At 36.6% G+C, this 19,736-nt stretch overlaps 1 protein-coding gene across 4 annotated transcripts in view; it reads left to right on the top strand.

Moving 5' to 3' along the window:
• Positions 1-19,736, top strand: part of DSP (desmoplakin) — a 115,222-nt gene that overhangs the window by 74,879 nt on the left and 20,607 nt on the right. For all 4 annotated transcript variants that reach the window (XM_053714718.1, XM_053714719.1, XM_053714720.1 and 1 more), the window contains exons 11-18: positions 1,620-1,772; positions 2,902-3,056; positions 11,484-11,610; positions 11,766-12,009; positions 14,026-14,258; positions 14,357-14,523; positions 16,544-16,682; positions 17,558-17,751. In XM_053714718.1, the coding sequence (XP_053570693.1) occupies positions 1,620-1,772; positions 2,902-3,056; positions 11,484-11,610; positions 11,766-12,009; positions 14,026-14,258; positions 14,357-14,523; positions 16,544-16,682; positions 17,558-17,751 (1,412 nt within the window). The remainder of the gene's footprint in view (positions 1-1,619; positions 1,773-2,901; positions 3,057-11,483; positions 11,611-11,765; positions 12,010-14,025; positions 14,259-14,356; positions 14,524-16,543; positions 16,683-17,557; positions 17,752-19,736) is intronic.

Below are 19,736 nucleotides of genomic sequence, written 5' to 3' on the forward strand. Positions count from 1 at the left end.
AACTCTGCAATATACTTTCATTATTTATTTTGTCCTCTTTGCCTGTAATTCCATTCTGAAATTGTGAGCTTTTCAGTTCCTGTTAGAAATGGAAGTGCAGAACACTGTTAAATCCAGCACAACCATTGGCTGCACACTCTAATGACCTATGTATAACTGTCCCTAATTGGCCACAGCAGAGAAGGTAACACAAGTTACAACATGGCAGCTCCCAGTGTTTTATAGACACTAAAACTTTACACTTATTTTGTCACTTTTTATACAACTAATGAAACTTTAAAAAATACATCTACATGTTAGTCATGGACTAATCTTTTTTTTTAATGCATCATTCTATCTAGCATGCATTTAGTGTTTAATGTCCCTTTAAAGAAACATACAAACAGCCAACAACAAGCACAGGCTGCTGTATCCTTAGTTTAAAATACTGTATGTACTTAATCTCCACAACATTGCTAATCCTTGACATATTTTGGGCAGTGAAGTTGGATGATAAAGATTTTGTCTAAACAGTGACTTCGTACCACAATGCCTGGGCACCCTTTGTCACGGTCCTAGCTGAGTGTGTCACACATAGAATTGGTGCTTAGGGTGAAAAGATTCTATATGGCTCATAATATCATTGTCAGCACAATAGAGACAAATGCAGTCTCTTTTAAAATGTATCTGCTTGATATATCTTTTATGACCCTCACTAATTCCATTTTAAATTGGCTGATATGGAAATTTGGATCTCAGTTTACAAACTTAACATATGTTACAATTGAGTCACTGTTCATAAAGGAATATAAAACCTGTAAAATCACGTATTAAAAAAGATTTTGTACTTGTTAAATACAGTACTAACCCTTGTATAAACAGGTTCTTTGCTATGCTGGTGATTTCTGCTGCCCTCTAAAATGCATAATACATTGTTTTAATGTGTAACTGATTAAATTGTGCACTTAAAGGGACAGTCTAGTCATTATTATTATTCATATAGGGCATGCAATTTTAAACAATTTTCCAATTTTGCTTTGTTCTCTTGGTATTCTTAGTTTAAAGATAAATCTAGGAGGTTCATATGCTAATTTCTAAGCCCTTGAAGGCCGCCTCTTAGCTCATTTTGATAGTTTTTCACCACTAGAGGGTGTTAGTTCATGTGTGTCATATAGATAAAACTGTGCTCACACACGTGGAGTTCCTAGGAGCCAGCACTGATTGGCTAAAATGCAAGTCTGTCAAAAGAACTGAAATAAGGGTCAGTTTGCAGAGGCTTAGATACAAGATAATCACAGAGGTAAAAAGTATATTAATATAACTGTTTTGGTTATGCAAAACTAGGAAATGGGTAATAAAGGGATTATCTATCTTTTAAAACAATAAATATTCTGGTGTAGACTGTCCCTTTAATGTAATACTTTATCTTGAATTTTGTTCAAAACTTAATAGTTTACAGTTTTGAGTATTAGAGTGTTTCATATATATATTTTAAGTTAGGATAATAGTATTATAAAAAAGTACATACCAAACATCAGGAATCAGTGTCCTGACTATATTATTGCATAACAGTGGTAAAATTATTTTCGTGTAACATATATAAAATATGGAATAACATTTTGTGTAATTTTGTTTTGCAGAAAGAAAGAGACAAAATTAATGAATATAAAAGGCAGGTTCAAAACCTGGTAAATAAATCTAAGAAAATAGTACAACTCAAGCCACGTAACCCAGACTACAGGAGAGAAAAACCTATTGTCCTTAAAGCTCTCTGCGATTACAAGCAAGACCAGGTACTCTACACATTGCCCTCATTATTTGGAAATATGAAGCAAGTGTTCCTGTTCTGTGTGTGTGTGTATATATATATATATATATATATATATATACACCTTAAGCATTGTCTTTATTTGTAACTAGCATTGGATTTTAAAGTGGCTCATGCCTGAATTACCTTCCTAAGTACCTAAAGTTTTTACAAGGAATTAAAAGACACATGGAGCCGATTTATTATCTGCCAGACCTCATGCTGTCGGCATTTAACATTGCACAAGCAGTTCTAGTGAACTGCTTGTGCTATGCTGCCCCCAGCAGATTTGCGTCCAATCCACCGCTAGCAGGGTGTGTCAATCAACCCGATCGTATAGGATTGGGTTGATTGCTCAGAGGCGGCGGATCCAGTTAAGGAGCAGTGGTCTTAAGACCTCTGCTTCTTAACTGCTGTTTCTGGTGAGCCTGGAGGCTCGCATGGAAATAGGGGGATCAGGTGCCATTCGGCCCTTGATAATTCGGCCCAATAGTTTGATGTTGGCTGTCTACTGAAATCACAAATCCTATCTCACAGTTTAAGGCATTCTTGTTAACTGTTTGTCATATACATTTTATTCTTCAGTTTTGAGCTACAGCCATTCATACATACATGTACTGTATAATATGAAAAGGAAAAATGTATTGATTCATTCACTTAAAGAATGTTGTTTGTTTCCTGAACAAATGTTTTTAATGAATCAGTCTTCTGAAATAGGATACACTTATTTTAGCTAACATACATAAATAGACATTATTTAAATACTGTACAAGCTCTATAATGTAATTTTTCAAAATTAAAAAGGAATTTAATTGTTCTAGTAGGGACAATAATGTTTTTTTAAAAAACAAATAACATTAATCTATACTAAAAATACTTCAATCACAATAAACTCTCACTGAAACAGGTAAAGTATTTAAATTTTTTTAAAAAATGTAAATGACAAAACCTGCCTTTCAGATGTTATTGAAGGTATGAAGGTTACCTTTAGTTTAGAGCTGATCGTTATTCAGCTGATGCAGATGTGTTCTAAAAACACATCTTTTTTTTTTTCTTCTCGTAGCTTTATTTGGTAAACTTGCAATAAACGCTGGTATTTATACTTCTATTTACAGAAAGTAATACATAAAGGAGATGAATGTATTCTGAAGAACAATTCCCAGCGCAGCAAGTGGAATGTGACTGGTCCTGGTGGTCTGGATATGGTCGTACCTTCCGTCAGCTTGATTATTCCACCACCAAACCCTGGGGCAGTTGAGCTATCTGCTAAGTATGTTTTAGCGATACTATAATTATTAATAATAATATTACATTACAGAGGAAGAATATATTCTGAAACAGTTTTATAGTAAAATATCTATTTAATAATTTTTACTCTGTTGTAATTTCATGTATCCAGGGTATATATCCAGTAAGATTTAAATTTATTCAAATGTTTCACTCTTTCCTTAGATTTATTCAGGGTTTACAATTTTTAATATTATTTAGCCCAATTTGGCCAAAAGAAATATAAAGTTTAACCCCTTAATGACCACAGCACTTTTCCATTTTCTGTCCGTTTGGGACCAAGGCTATTTTTACATTTCTGCGGTGTTTGTGTTTAGCTGTAATTTTCTTCTTACTCATTTACTGTACCCACACATATTATATACCGTTTTTCTCGCCATTAAATGGACTTTCTAAAGATACCATTATTTTCATCATATCTTATAATTTACTATAAAAAAAATGATAAAATATGAGGAAAAATGGAAAAAAACACACTTTTTCTAACTTTGACCCCCAAAATCTGTTACATATCTAAAACCACCAAAAAACACCCATGCTAAATAGTTTCTAAATTTTGTCCTGAGTTTAGAAATACCCAATGTTTACATGTTCTTTGCTTTTTTTGCAAGTTATAGGGCCATAAATACAAGTAGCACTTTGCTATTTCCAAACCACTTTTTTTCCAAAATTAGCGCTAGTTACATTAGAACACTGATATCTGTCAGGAATCCCTGAATAGCCATTGACATGTATATATTTTTTTTTTGTAGACATCCCAAAGTATTGATCTAGGCCCATTTTGGTATATTTCATACCACCATTTCACCGCCAAATGCGATCAAATACAAAAAATTGTTCACTTTTTCACACATTTTTTCACAAACTTTCGATTTCTCACTGAAATTATTTACAAACAACTTGTGCAATTATGGCATAAATGGTTGTAAATTCTTCTCTGGGATCCCCTTTGTTCAGAAATAGCAAACATATATGGCTTTGGCGTTGCTTTTTGGTAATTAGAAGGCCGCTAAATGCCACTGCGCACCACAAGTGTATTATGCCCAGCAGTTAAGGGGTTAATTAGGGAGCTTTTAGGGAGCTTGTAGGGTTAATTTTAGCTTTAGTGTAGTGTAGTAGACAACCCCAAGTATTGATCTCGGCCCATTTTGGTATATTTTATGCCACCATTTCACCGCCAAATGGGATCAAATTAAAAAAAACATAACATTTTTCACAATTTTAGGTTTCTTACTGAAATCATTTACAAACAGCTTGTGCAATTATGGCACAAATCGTTGTAAATGCTTGTCTGGGATCCCCTTTGTTCAGAAATAGCAGACATATATCACTTTGGAGTTGCTTTCTGGTAATTAGAAGGCCGCTAAATCCTGCTGCGCCTCACACGTGTATTATGGCTAGCAGTGAAGGGTTTAATTAGGGAGTTTGTAGGGAGCTTGCAGGGTTAATTTTAGCTTTAGTGTAGAGATCAGACTCCCATCTGACACATCCCACCCCCTGATCCCTCCCAAACAGCTCCCTTCCCTCCCCCACCCCACAATTGTCCCCGCCATCTTAAGTACTGGCAGAAAGTCTGCCAGTACTAAAATAAAAGGGTTTAAAAAAAAAAAAAAAAAAATTGTTAGCATATTTACATATGCTACTGTGTAGGATCCCCCCCTTAGCCCCCAACCTCCCTGATCCCCCCCCAAAACCGCTCTCTAACCCTCCCCTCTGCCTTATTGGGGGCCATCTTGGGTACTGGCAGCTGTCTGCCAGTACCCAGTTTGCAATAAAAAGTGCTTTTTTTTTAATTGTTTTTATTTTTCTGTAGTGTAGCTACCCCCCCCCCCCCCCCCACACAGACAAACCCCCACCACTTTGCTGATCATTTTTTGTGTGACTTTTTTACATTTTTTTTAACATTTTTTATTTTAGCATTTTCTGTAGTGTAGCGGTTCCCACCCGCTCCCTCCCCGTGCACGTGCCCGCCCCCACCCTCCCGTGCACACGCGCGCGCCCGTGCGCGCCCCCAGCCACCCCCGCCCACGATCCCGCCCCCCTTCACATCGTCAGGGCCATCGATGGCAGCCACCCGCCTCCCGGTCCGGCTCCCACCCACCAACGCTGTAAGCCACCGATCTCCGGTGCAGAGAGGGCCACAGAGTGGCTCTCTCTGCACCGGATGGCTTACAAAGGTTATTGCAGGATGCCTCCATATCGAGGCATCACTGCAATAACCGGAAAGCATCTGGAAGCGAGCAGGATCGCTTCCAGCTGCTTTCCACACTGAGGACGTGCAGGGTACGTTCTCAGGCGTTAACTGCCTTTTTTCTGAGGACGTACCCTGCACGTCCTCAGTCGTTAAGGGGTTAAACACACTATGATGCAATTGTGAACTTTTTACGACATTTTGTTTAGCTTTACAAAAATTTCTCCTTTCAACTTTCTCTTCACGTCACTTCTTTTTCCTAAAAATGCATGACTAGATTACAGAAATCTCTTTTGTTTTTGTAGAGCCATTTTAGTTTCATGTTTTAAGAAACATCGTTTTATGCACTTTTCCCATGTCTAAAATTTACATTTTATTAATTTATCATTTTCTTTTAAACTTGCTTTAGATAATTGTTTTTTTTAAAGAAAGCCTTTTATTTCTATCTATAAAAATGTCTTTATTTAAGTACCATCTTTTCAGTAAAATAGCTATTATATTTTAAGGCATGAAGTTTAACTGTTTAAAGGGACACACAAGTCAAAATGAAACTTTCATGATTCAGATAGAGCATGCGATTTTAAAATACTTTCCAATTTACTTCCATTAACAAAATGTGCAGTCTTTTTATATTTACACTTTTTCAGCCATCAGCTCCTACTGAGCATGTGCAAGAATTCACTGAATATATGTATATGCATTTGTGATTGGCTGATGGCTGTCACATGATACGGGGGGTTGGAAATAGAGATACCTTTGAAAGTAGCACTTGAGGTTCAGACTAAGGAGCCGATCTATTAATGTGCGAGCGGACATGATACAATGTAGCGTATCATGTCCACCGCACATCAATAAATGCCGACAGCATACGCTGTCTGCATTTGTCAGTTCACAAGCATTTGTCATTTCAATGCCGCCCCCTGCCGATTCGTGGCCATTCGGGCCGCTAGGGGTGTCAATCAGCCCAATGGTATAGTTTCGGGCAGATTGATGTCCGCAGCCTCAGAGCAGGCAGACCAGTTATGGAGCAGCGGTCTTTAGACTGCTGCTTCATAACTGCTGTTTCCGGCGAGCAATCTTGTGATTGGCTAAATAGATATTTTCAGCTTCCTGTCAGTAGTTCAATGCTGTCCCTTCAGCAATGGATAACAAGAGAATTAAGAAAATTTGATAATATAATTAAATTGGAAAGTTGTTTAAAATTGTATGTTCTATCTGAATCATAAAAGAAAATGTTGGGGTTTACTATCCCTTTAACCCCTTAATGACAACTGACGTACCAGGTACGTCCTGCAAAAACTTGCAGTTAGTGACAATGGACGTACCTGGTACGTCAGTTGTCTTAGAGAGTGCTGGAAGCGATCGCAATCGCTTCCAGCAGCTCTCAGGGTATTGCAGTGATGCCTCGATATTGACGCATCCTGCAATACCCTTTAGAAAGCATCCGATGCAGAGAGAGCCACTCTGTGGCCCTCTCTGCACCGGTAGCGATGCGGCCGTTCATTGGTGGGTGGGAGCTTACAGGGAGGAGGGTGGGCGGCCCATCGCTACCCGGCATCCGGTTCCTTTAAGTGCATTGTGCACGCCGGATGCCGGGAGCGTGCGGGGGGCTGCGTGCACGCGCGCGCGTGCGTGTGTGCGCGCGCGCACAGCAATCACTGGCACTGCCACCAATGAATTTTGGTAAGAGGGAGGGGGGCAGAATTTTTTTAATAAATTATCAGGATCAGGATCTGGATCTGGTGGGTGGGGGGGGGGGGGGTTGGGGCAGCTACACTACAGAAAAAATAAAAATAAAACATGCAAAAACACTTTATTTTTTGGGGAAAACTGGGTCCTGGCAGACACCAAGATGGTGGCAATTAGGTAGGTGGGGAGGGTTAGAGAGGTGTTTGGGGGGGATCAGGGAGGTTGGGGGTTAAGGCAGGGGTCCATCACAGCTGAATAATTAAAAAAAAAAAAACAAACAAAAAAAAACCACCTTTTATTTTAGTACTGGCAGACTTTCTGCCAGTACTTAAGATGGCGGGGACAATTGTGGGTTGGGGGAGGGAAGAGAGCTGTCTGGGAGGGATCAGGGGGTGGGATGTGTCAGGTGGGAGGCTAATCTCTACACTAAAGCTAAAATTAACCCTGCAAGCTCTCTACAAGCTACCTAATTAACCCCTTCACTGCTGGGCTTAATACAAGTGTGGTGCGCAGCAGCATTTAGCGGCCTCCTAATTGCCAAAAAGCAACGCCAAAGCCATATATGTCTGCTATTTATGAACAAAGGAGATCCCAGAGAAGCATTTACAACCATTTGTGCCATAATTGCACAAGCTGTTTGTAAATAATTTAAGTGAGAAACCTAAAATTGTGAAAAATGTCACTTTTTTTTTTATTTGCTCGCATTTGGCGGTGAAATGGTGGCATGAAATATACCAAAATGGGCCTAGATCAATACTTTGGGTTGTCTGCTACACTACACTAAAGCTAAAATTAACCCTTCAAGGTCCCTACAAGATCCCTAATTAACCCCTTCACTGCTGGGCATAATACACTTGTGGTGCGCAGCTGCATTTAGCGGCCTTCTAATTACCAAAAAGCAACGCCAAAGCCATATATGTCTGCTATTTCTGAACAAAGGGGATCCCAGAGAAGCATTTACAACCATTTGTGCCATAATTGCACAAACTGTTTGTAAATAATTTCAGTGAGAAACCTAAAGTTTGTGACAAAATTTGTGAAAAAGTGAACAATTTTTTTTATTTGCTCGCATTTGGCAGTGAAATGGTGGCATGAAATATACCAAAATGGGCATAAATCAATACTTTGGGTTGTCTTCTAAAAAAAAATATATACATGTCAAGGGATATTCAGGGATTCCGGACAGATATCAGTGTTCCAATGTAACTAGCGCTAATTTTGAAAAAAAGTGGTTTGGAAATAGCAAAGTTCTACTTGTACTTATTGCCCTATAACTTGCAAAAAAAAGCAAACAACATGTAACCATTGGGTATTTCTAAACTCAGGACAAAATTTAGAAACTATTTAGCATGGGTGTTTTTTGGTGGTTGTAGATGTGTAACAGATTTTGGAGGTCAAAGTTAGAAAAAGTGTGTTTTTTTCCATTTTTTCCTCATATTTTATATATTTTTTATATTAAATTATAAGATGTGATGAAAAAAATGGTATCTTTAGAAAAGTCCATTTAATGGCGAGAAAAACGGTATATAATATGTGTGGGTACAGTAAATGAGTAAGAGGAAAATTACAGCTAAACACAAACACTGCAGAAATGTAAAAATAGCCATTGTCATTAAGGGTAAGAAAACTGAAAAATGGTCCGGTCATTAAGAGGTTAAAGGGACATAATACTCATATGCTAAATCACTTGAAACTGATGCAGTATAACTGTAAAAAGCTGACAGGAAAATATCACCTGAGCATCTCTATGTAAAAAAGGAAGATATTTTACCTCACAATCTCCTCAGCTCAGCAGAGTAAGTTCTGTGTAAAAAGTTATACTCAGCTGCTGCCCAGCTGAAGGTAAAAAAAATAAATGAAGAAATGAACAACAGCCAATCAGCATCAGCATGAACTCTTTTACTGTGATCACATGAGATTTCATAGTAAACTTCCTTAAACTAAATAGGGAAATAACATGAGAGTGCACAAGGCTCAATCCCTTAGCTGTCCCGGGACAGGCATACTGATTTGCTGTTTAGAAGTCCTTTACAATGGGATGTGGCTACTGAGGAACTTTTGAGGTAAAATATCTTTCTTTTTTACATAGAGATGTTCAGGTGATATTTTCTAGTCAGCTTTTTACAGCTATGCTGCATCTCTTTAAGTGTTTAAACATTTGGGTATCATGGCCCTTTAAGCAAATCTACTGTATTTACTGGTCCTTTAAGAAAATTAGTTTTCATAGCCACTTATTTTTTGCTGGCAATATTTTTAAAAGTTTTACCTTATCTTTTGGTCTTTATTGTTTAAACTTAATTTCACAATAGGGCCTAACAACCCTCAGACCCAGTTTAACTCTATAACTGTTTCATAAAGGTACTTAACTAAAGGTATATAAAACTACACAAAAAGCCTTTATCAATTATAATATTTGGCTATATATTTGCTTAAAAAAAATCAGAATTTCTATTTTTTTCAGAAAGTGTTGATCTTTTTACAGATCCTTAGCAGGTTCTTGAGCATATAGTTGTAGCTAAAAAACAAAAATGGGAAAAAAAGAATTCCCCATATCTTCTGAACATTTAGATAACAAATATATATGTATCTTAACCTCAAGACTACAAAATAAATTAGAAATAATAAGAAGTAATAAACTACAGGTTCTAGCAAACAATGCAAAAGCTTAATCACCCTAAAATCTTAAAGGGATATTAAACAGTGTTCCTTTAGTAAAAACAATTATGTTAAATCAAAGTGAACATGGAAAGAAACAAATTGTGTAAAAAAACAGCAAATAATTTACTTGTTTTCTTGCAGAATTAGCACTTAAATGACCACTCAATGCAGTAGAATTGCATAATTAACATGTGCATAATAAAAAAGACAATGAATTAACAGCTACCCTAAATTTCATATAAGTAGAAGAATTTTTTTCTGACAAATTTATTTTTCTCCCATTTTCCGGCCCCCTGTATCATATGACAGACATCAGCCAATCACAGACTAGTATATGTATACCCTGTGAGCTTGTGCACATGCTCAGTAGGATCTTGTGCCCCAGAAAGTGTGTATATAAAAAGACTGTGCAAATTTTTTTATTGGAAGTAAATTAGAAAGTGTCTTAAAACTGCATGCTCTTTTTTAATCATAAAAGTTTATTTTGACTTGAGTGTCCCTTTAAAAATTCTCAGTGTAGCCACTGCCCTCAGGGAAATACGAGAGCTGACATTTTGGCAACTTAGGTTGCATTTTGCCTTTGTGCATGAGCAAATCTGACTACCTGTTCATCTAGTATTCAGGCTCGCCGGAAACAGCAGTTATGACGCAGCAATCTTAAGACCGCTGCTCCTTAACTGGTCCCCCTGCTCTGAGCGGTCAACCCGATTGGGTTGATTGACACCCCCTGCTAGCGGCCAATAGGCTGTGAATCTGCAGGGGGCGATATTGGACAAGCAGTTCCCCAGAACTGCTTGTGCAATGTTAAATGCTGACAGCGTATGCTGTCAGCATTCAGCGATGTCTGGCGGACATGATCGCTGCAGTGTATCATGTCCGTCCGACAGATGGTAAATCGGCCTCTAAATCAGCTCAAGTTACTCTAGAAGTTTTTTTACATTAAGCTAGATAAGCCTTCCTGTAGAGACCCCCAGCCTCCTTGTAGGGCTGTGACAGGATGTAATAGCCATTGCACAAATAAAGTTTAAAACAAGAAATAAAAGGTCAAATATAATACATATTGCAATGTTTTCTATTTTAAGCCACTGCTTAGTGTTTTTTCTTATTACAACAATAAACCACCAGACTGTTTGCCATACATTTAATTATATTCTTCCAAATTCCAAGAAGTTGTTTATAAGGACAATTTATAGTGGTTGAGGATGAAACCTGTTCAACTTTTTAAAAGTGTTATTTGTAGTCTAATTAGTCAACAGCTAGTTCTAACATTTGGTTGATAAAATGTATTTTGTTAGCTTCTATTATCAATTGTACCTTTTTTTTCCCTTGGTATCTTTTGATGCAACTAAGCATACTGAAGTAGGCTCTGGAGTGTGCAGGTGCCTTGAGCACTAAATGTATAACATTGTTGCAAATACTGAACAAGACACGTGCATTCTCCTAGGCCTACCTCAGTACCCTCTCCTGGAAAGGACCTAACATTTCTAAAACACCAATTCTAATGGTGCTGGATTGGAGAATCCATTCTGTAAAATGGACCCCTTTTCATAATTGATTTTCTTTATAAGAAAATAGCATCATAACTAACATTTTCAGTGCATTCACTGCAGTCTCCCTTTGTATCATATACTATGTATGATCATTGGTCTCATGTACTATTTGCACTGCTATTTACCATTTACAAGTGCGTGCTTAAAAGGTGTTTCTTTTTTCTTTGATACCATTAACTTTGTTTATGCACCAAGCACCCCCACTTGTCTCAATTGGTTTGTATGAATGAGACAATTTGGGTCTGAATTGATACTGATATAGGACTATTTGCTTGCACTCTCTGTATTATATTATGTATAAGTACATTTCATTTCCTTGCAGGATTGAGCAGTACTATGAGGCTATTTTGGCTCTATGGAGTCAGCTATATATCAACATGAAAAGTCTGGTGTCCTGGCACTATTGCATGCTTGACATTGAGAAGATTCGGGCAATGACACTTGCTAAGGTAATTAAAATACTAAAAACGTGCACATGCACACAGTACTTTGCTACCAGATTTAAATATAATTGCTAGCAATATTATTATATATTACAGTTTGTTGGCAATTAGTATTTTACGTTGTAATATACTGAATATCATTTGGTTTGATGTTGTTGCAGCTTAAGACCATGCGCCATGAGGATTATCAGAAAGTTGTCACAGACCTGGAAATGCATTATCAAGAGTTCTTGAGGAACAGTCAAGGATCAGACATGTTTGGCGATGACGACAAAAGAAAAATGCAGTCTCAGTTCTCTGAAGCTCAGAAGCATTACCAAACCTTGGTGGTGCAGCTTCCAAGCCGTCAGACCACAGTCAAAGAGCACACAATTGTGCAGCAAAGGCCTCCTCCGATAATCCATGGTGTGTTTATTATTTGCATTGTCAATTAAAAAAAAGCAAATTCCATGTCTTCCATTATCAGCATAGAATTTGCTTCTTGAAGAGGGAGGGTTCTTCTTTGAAGAGATAAAATGCTCTGGATCTATGGTGGCCTTCAGTCTTAGATTAGAAAAACCTCTGAAAAGATTAGACACCCATCATATATATCTATGTCTGTAGATTTATATGTCCGCTGCTTTACACAGTGCAGGAGCCAGGACCACGCTGCATTAAATTGAACATCTCTATTGAGCGCTCTGTGAGTAAACAGTAAGCCAGTGATGCATTTAAAAAAAAAATAATACTAAAGAGGAACGCTATAAAAAAAACTTTTGGGTGCATAAATCTTTACTTTTACATTATTTTGCACAACCTTGTGTAAATAAAAAAAGATGTTACCTTAATAAATTGGAACAAGATTTCTACAAGTTTAATTGGATTGAGAAAAACAGGAGTATGTACCTATACATCATGGTCGGCCTTTTATTTTACCCGCAAATTCCTGAGCATTGAGAAGAACATATTTACAATTAGTTAAAGAAAGGCCCATATTCATATTTAATAAAATGTTATACTGTGTATTTACTGTAAATAATTCACATTCCAATGTTCTTCACATAGGTGAATATGTTCTATGTATTTTTAAATAGATATTTTTATATATATATATATATATATATATATATATATATATATATATATATCTATCTGTATATATTTATACCTATATGTAATCATCTAAATATATAGGTATAGATATATATTGCACCAAAATACCCTCAGAAATATGTATTTATGAATAAATAGAACAAATTCTGCTATGTGAAGAACATTGGAATGTGAAATATTCATGCCAGGTTAACGAATTTGAGAATATGTGATTGGGTTTACGTGCAATTAAGGTGTTAGGTTTTTTTTTCTCCACTTTTTTTGCTCCATTGACTTCTATAGGGGAGAACTTTAATGCTTTTGTTTTTTTTTCCGTTTGTCGGGTTAGCGAGTAAAAACTTATAACTTTCAACTTGTAATATGAGCACTACCTGGCACACGGATAAAGTTTACTTCTAGCAGAGTTAGCGAACAAAAGGTAGTGTTAAAGGGACATAATACTCATATGCTAAATCACTTGAAACTGATGCAGTATAACTGTAAAAAGCTGACAGGAAAATATCACCTGAGCATCTCTATGTAAAAAAGGAAGATATTTTACCTCACAATCTCCTCAGCTCAGCAGAGTAAGTTCTGTGTAAAAAGTTATACTCAGCTGCTCCCAGCTGCAGGTAAAAAAATAAAAAAAAATGAAGAAATGAACAGCAGCCAATCAGCATCAGCAGTGCTGAGGTCATGAACTTTTACTGTGATCTCATGAGATTTGACTTGACTCTCATGAGATTTCATTGTAAATTTCCTTTACCTGATTGGTGAAATAAGATGAGAGTGCACGATGCTCATCCCTTCAGATGTCCCAGGACAGACACACTAAAATGCTGCTTAGAAATCCTTTACAACGGGAGGTGGCTACTGAGGAACTTTTGAGGTAAAATATCTTTCTTTTTTACATAGAGATGTTCAGGAGATATTTTCTAGTCAGCTTTTTACAGCTATGCTGCATCACTTTCAAGTGTTTAAACATTTGGGTATTATGGCCCTTTAAATACCACTCTACTCGTAACTGACCCTTTGTTTAGTAACTTTCTACTCCAGTATTCCATGACACACTCTCTCTCTCTCAATATAATTTCTATAGTGAATCAGTTAATCCGTTTCCCATTAAAGAAAAAAGGCAGATTAATAGATGGTTCTGAAATATTTTACTTTCGGAAAGATGAAGTGTTTAGTGTAGTATAAAAGAAAAAAACAAATGTTTTGATGTGCAGTACATTCATTTGTCGAATTTCAGTTATTTGACAGCTGGATATTGTGTGTATTTGTGAGTATATATATAATGTATTCTGTTTAAATCAGCTCAGTGTATCTTTGTTTTTTATTTGTTAATAGTTGAGAAGACAGATGTTACTAGTTTGGGTACAACATCCTCGTCTATAGTACAAGTGGATAGCAGCAAAGAAATAGATCGGGAAAGGGAGAAGCAGGAGAGCTGGTTGCTGCTGGAACTCCAGAAGATCCGTCGACAGCTAGAGGGATACGAAACAAGATTGGTGCAAAGAAACATCTATAGTGTTGACCAAGAAACTTTCAGGGATTTTGGAAATCGAATAAATGATGTTGAGGTAGATGACAGATATAAGCCTTTCTTTCAGTATTGGTGTTGTTGTTCTAGACATCACAGTGCATTAAATTGTTTTTGTATGTTCTTTGTTTGGAACAGAGCACAAAAGGAGAGGCGCAATCAATTGCTATGCAGATCAGCAAGATAAAAGAAATGATTTTGAACCTAAAGGGCTCAGATAAGTCTTCGTACTTGCAGTCTGAGCTCAATATGCTCTACAAGAAACTGGAAAGTCTTAATGGTTTCTCCTCTGGCCATTTAGAAAGGTATTGTACAAATTCTAACTATATAGCTAATAATTCAGTATAAGTCATAAGGGTTAAAGGGACAGTCTACTCAAACATTTTTATTGTTTAAATAGTGTTTTGCATAACTAACACTGTTATATTAATACTCTTTTTACCTCTGTTATTACTGTGTATCTAAGCCTCTGCAAACTGCCCACTTATCTCAGTTGTTTTGACAGACTTGTAAATTAGCTAATCAGTACTGGCTCATAAATAACTCCATGGGAGTGAGCACAATGTTATCTTTATGGCAAACATGAACTAGAACTATCTAACTGTGAGAAACTGTCAAAATGCTCTGAGATAGGAGGATGTCTTCATTGGTTCAGAAACCAGTTTGAGCCCTACCTAGGTTTAGCTTTCAACAAAGAATACCAGGAGAACATAGCAAATTTGATGATAAAAGTAAATTGGAATTTTTTAAAAAATTGCATGCGCTATCTTACTCATGAAAGTTTAATTTTGATTTGGCTATCCCTTTAAGAAGTAGCAAAGCCGTGCTGGATGTATCGTTTAATAAAGATGGAAGTTTGCATGCTGCCCACTTTGGTTACAAATATCACCCTATTATTAGATGTTTATATGCTTTTCTTAATCTCTGGGATCTTTGTAGTGAGTGCACTTGAATGTTAGGACATTATTGGACAAAAGTTGGATGAAAGACATTGGGTATCTTAAATTCTTAGTTCTTCTGGGAAAAACTTGTTCGATCCATGTATCACAAGATTGTAACCAAAATGATTAATTATTCTATAAATAATGTTGGGAAAGATATGTTGCTAGGTTAGCTGTGATAAGTCTGCAATGTGCTTTATAGCATCTGAGGCTTAGAAAAGCCTCAATTTTCAGAGTTAAATTACAGGAAAAGGGAGCAAAAAAAAGCTGTTTTGTTATGCAAAACGAAATCTTTTATATTACAATCTCAAGGTGTTTACTGTTCTTTTAATATTGTAATATATGTACATATTTTATTATGCACAGTAAAAATGATGTATACTTTTTCATTTATTGCCTCCCTTTTCTTTTTTTTTTATAATATTTTTTATTGAAAGGTTAATAAAGATACAAAATATTCATGGCATTGTAAAACATAGTACTTTGTTAGATACATTGCTGGGACTTGGCCACGTCACCAGGCTGTTTACAGTGGTTTTTAGAATGTCCAGAACAAAACATCTCAGCCTGGTGTCACATTGAGTCTGTTATACCGTCCCGCTAGCTCAAGAAGTGTGGCAACCGTTAGCAATGAAGCCAAAAGAGAATAGAAAAAAGGAAGAAAAAGTGGTACAAATGGCATAAATTACATACTTATATCTCAGAATATCTATGAAGCGATATATAAGCACAGGTTCGACCTCTCAACCCGATATACAATATCACTCATCAATTAGAATTCTACACTTGCGTGTTATTTCCTCCCTTTTCATGTAATTTAACTCTTTAAATTGAGGATTTTTCCCAAATCTGAGAATTGGAAGTGCACACTGCAGACTTCACATGCATATCTTATTTCAAATCTGCCCCTAATTGGCCTCAGTAAGGGAATTAGATAAGATACTACAAAACAATGCAGGTTTTGCTAACAAAATTTGCTTCCCAAATAAGGGAAGTCGCGGGTGGGGGGTTATCATTGAACAATAATTATAGCAAACAAGCATTCACACTGGGCTGGTATGCTCATTTATTGCATCACTGCCCACCCTTCTGATGACATTCCTATCCCTTTAAGTATAACATAACCCACTTCTCTAGAGTATTTAGCCTTTCCATTCTGCACAAAAATTCTCTGTAATTTCATCTCTCCTTTTTTATTATTATTATTATTTTTTAACCAATTGCTTTACTTAACTGTCTTTTTAATTTGGCACTCAGTATATTTCAGTTTTCACGAATATAATATTTGCAAATGTTGCTATGTTGTCATCTCATCCGTAATGTAGAACAAGTCATAAGGACGGATTTTATTCTCATATTAATTGTGTTCCATTTCTGCCTTAAGGATTCAGTCACTTAGGGCCCTGCTTCAGAGCATCCTTCAAACAGAAGACTTGATCAAAGTGTATGAAGCTCGGCTTACAGAGGAAGAGACCATTTCTCTTGACCCAGCAAAAGTTGAAGCTTACAGAAGTTCTCTAAAAGTAAGGTTATAAAATGCATTTCTTTAATTCCTGTAGGTTTTTATTTAATGCAACAGTATATTGCCTACTACTATTCAATGCTAAGATTGCTAAACCATCTCCATTTAAAGACATAGGGGCCGATTTATCAAAGTGCGGGCGGACATGATCCGCTGTAGCCCCACATCAATAAATGCCGACAGCATACGCTGTCGGCATTTATCATTGCACAAGCATTTCTAGTGAAATGCTTGTGCAATGCCACCCCCTGCAGATTGGCTGGAGGTGGTCTTAAGACCGCTGCTTCTTAACATATGTTTCCGGTGAGACTGGCGGCTCAAGATGAAACTGTTAAATCGGCCCCATTGAGAAGTGATGCACTAAGTCCTTTTAAGGAGCTAGGAAATGATGCGCTATGTTTAATGAATCGTTTCCATTCCACTTAGCTGTGCATAAAACTGCTTGTCTAAAATAAAAATAAATTATTCATACTCCCTTATTGTTTGGGCTGGCTCCCTAATAAAATAGCTTTGACCACCCACTCTGCTTAACAGCATAATGGAGTGCTTTTTGTGAAAAGATATATATATATATATATATATATATATATATATATATATATATATATATATATATATATATATATATATATATATATAAGTTCATTATAAGTGATCATAATGTTGGATTTGCCATTTAATATAAGACTAAGGGTCCATTCTTTAAAACCCAATTTTTTTTTTCTTTCATGATTTTGACAGAGCATGTTATTTTAAACAATTTTCCAATTTACTTCTATTATCTAATTTGCTTCATTCTCTTGATATAATGTGTTGAAAAGCATTCCTAAATAAATTTATATTAAGCTTTCTTTAATTTCTGTTTATAACTTCTAGAAAACGAGAGCAGAGCTAGATCAGAAAAAGTCCCTGCTGAAAACTATGGAAACGGAACTGAAAAATACATTCCAAGTCAATGACCACGTCACCCAAACGTATCCCTTTTGTGAAGTGGACATCTCAAAATTCAGAGATAAATCCAACCAGCTGACGGATCGCTGGCAAAGGCTTGAAAAAGAGACTGATGACAGGTAACCTAGGCTTGGAGATACTGCTGCCATGTTGCTTATTATTTACTGTTCCATATCAAAGAAATATCCAAATATTCATCTTCTAATGCATTTTAGTTATTATTTTAGAGACACTAAAGTCAAAGTAAAATTTTCACAATTCAGATACAGCATGCCATTTTCCAATTTACTTCTATTATCTAAATAGCTTTGTTCTCTTGGTATTCTTTGATGAAAAACATGTATAGGTATGCACTTTTGGGAGCTAGTAGCTGATTGGTGGCTGCACATATTTATCTCATGTTATTGGTTCACCCGATGTGTTCAGCTAGCTCCCAGTAATACAGTGATGCACCTTCAACAAAGGATACCAAGAGAATGAAGCACATGTTATAATAGAAGTAAATTGGAAAGTTGTTTAGAATTGTATGCTCTGTCTCAATCATAAAAAAAAATGAGTAGTCCCTTTAAAGAGGAGTTTTGTTCTATAACATCAAACAAATGATGCATTTTCCTTGTTAAAACAAATTCTTTGGTAAGCAAGAGTTAAATTAGTTTGAAAGATTGGCCCATGCTGCCGATTGAGTTATGCGACTCTATGGTATAGTTATCCGTTCTTGTTACAGAACTTTAGTTTTATCCCCTATTTCTCCTCCCAATACTATTTGTACTTTTTATGTATTTAAATAAAGCTTAGGGCGCAGGAAACACGTAAGTTCAGGTGTCTGTTTTGTCCATGAGTATGACTATGTTCTACTAATAAACTCTGGACTTAACTGCATATATCCTCAGTGTCTGCACTATGCCTTGTTCATGTTGTTGAATTAAACACACAAGTAAAGACTCACTTAGGAGCCACAAGCATTGCAGCTCCTGAGCAGGACATCGCCAGCAAACCAATCAGAAGCAGCAGATGCATTAAGCTACAATGTTTGTGATGCATGAGCGGGCTTTAGCTATGTACTTAATCTTTTTTGTGGACACATAGGGTTAGATTATTAGTGGTGTGCTAACTCTTGCGCACAAGCAAAAAGGAGTATATCGCGGGAGTTGGGAGTAGCGTGCGTATTACAAGTTTAAAGTAAACCCGTTCGCTTGAGCGCAATTGTATTTAAAGAGCAAATTCAGAGCTCTGGTCAATTGTTATGCTTCACAAAATAGTGGGAAAAAACATATAAAAATAATACATTAGAAAGTACAGTTAACCTTAGAATAACATTATCTAATAAAAATATTTTAAAATATTGCATTAAAAAGTCATAAGGGCTCAAAGAAAATGAGGTCTCATGTGTTAGAAGAAAAAGAACTGCAAAGGGCTTTAACAGGGAAATACATACATACACATGTCTAAATATGTACATGTGTGTATACATATATATATATATACACAGGGGGTATATATATATCAGGGACGTGCATTCATAGGAGGCAGGGAAGGCAGTGCCTCCCCTGGCCAATGTGGGAATTACAGCCTTTTTTATAAATAATAAAAAAAAAAAAAAATCGGTTTTTTTTTTCCAATTTTTTTTCCAGCTGAAAAGGTGACCCCCATACCCCCCCACCCCTCCACCAAATTCAGTATTTTATTGAAATGTATTGTTTTTTAAAAAAAAACCGTAATATTAAGTAATACATTCATATTGCGCAAGAAGGTAGAGGCCAGCTATCCTTCCATTGCGCAATATGAATGTAATACTGTGTTGTGTTATGGGCCGCTTTAGAGACTGCCACCCAGTGGGTAGTAAGAGCTAATGCAGCAGTCTCTATTGCGGCCCATAACAGCTCCCACCGGAGGCTTGACTCTTCAAGCCTTGGGAGCCCTCAGTGACAGTCAGCCCTGCATGCCCGCCCCTCAGCCAATCAGACATGACTATGTCTCTCTGGGCTGAGTTGTTGCCGGGCGGGAAATTGTTGCGTCTGGGTGGTCAGGTGACACAAGTGTTGTCAGTGCTGCTGCGGCCGTCAGTATAATCAGAGAGAAAAGAAGTCAAGAAGAAAAGTGCAGT

This window comes from Bombina bombina, chromosome 5, assembly GCF_027579735.1.
Source record: "Bombina bombina isolate aBomBom1 chromosome 5, aBomBom1.pri, whole genome shotgun sequence".
Taxonomy (NCBI): domain Eukaryota; kingdom Metazoa; phylum Chordata; class Amphibia; order Anura; family Bombinatoridae; genus Bombina; species Bombina bombina.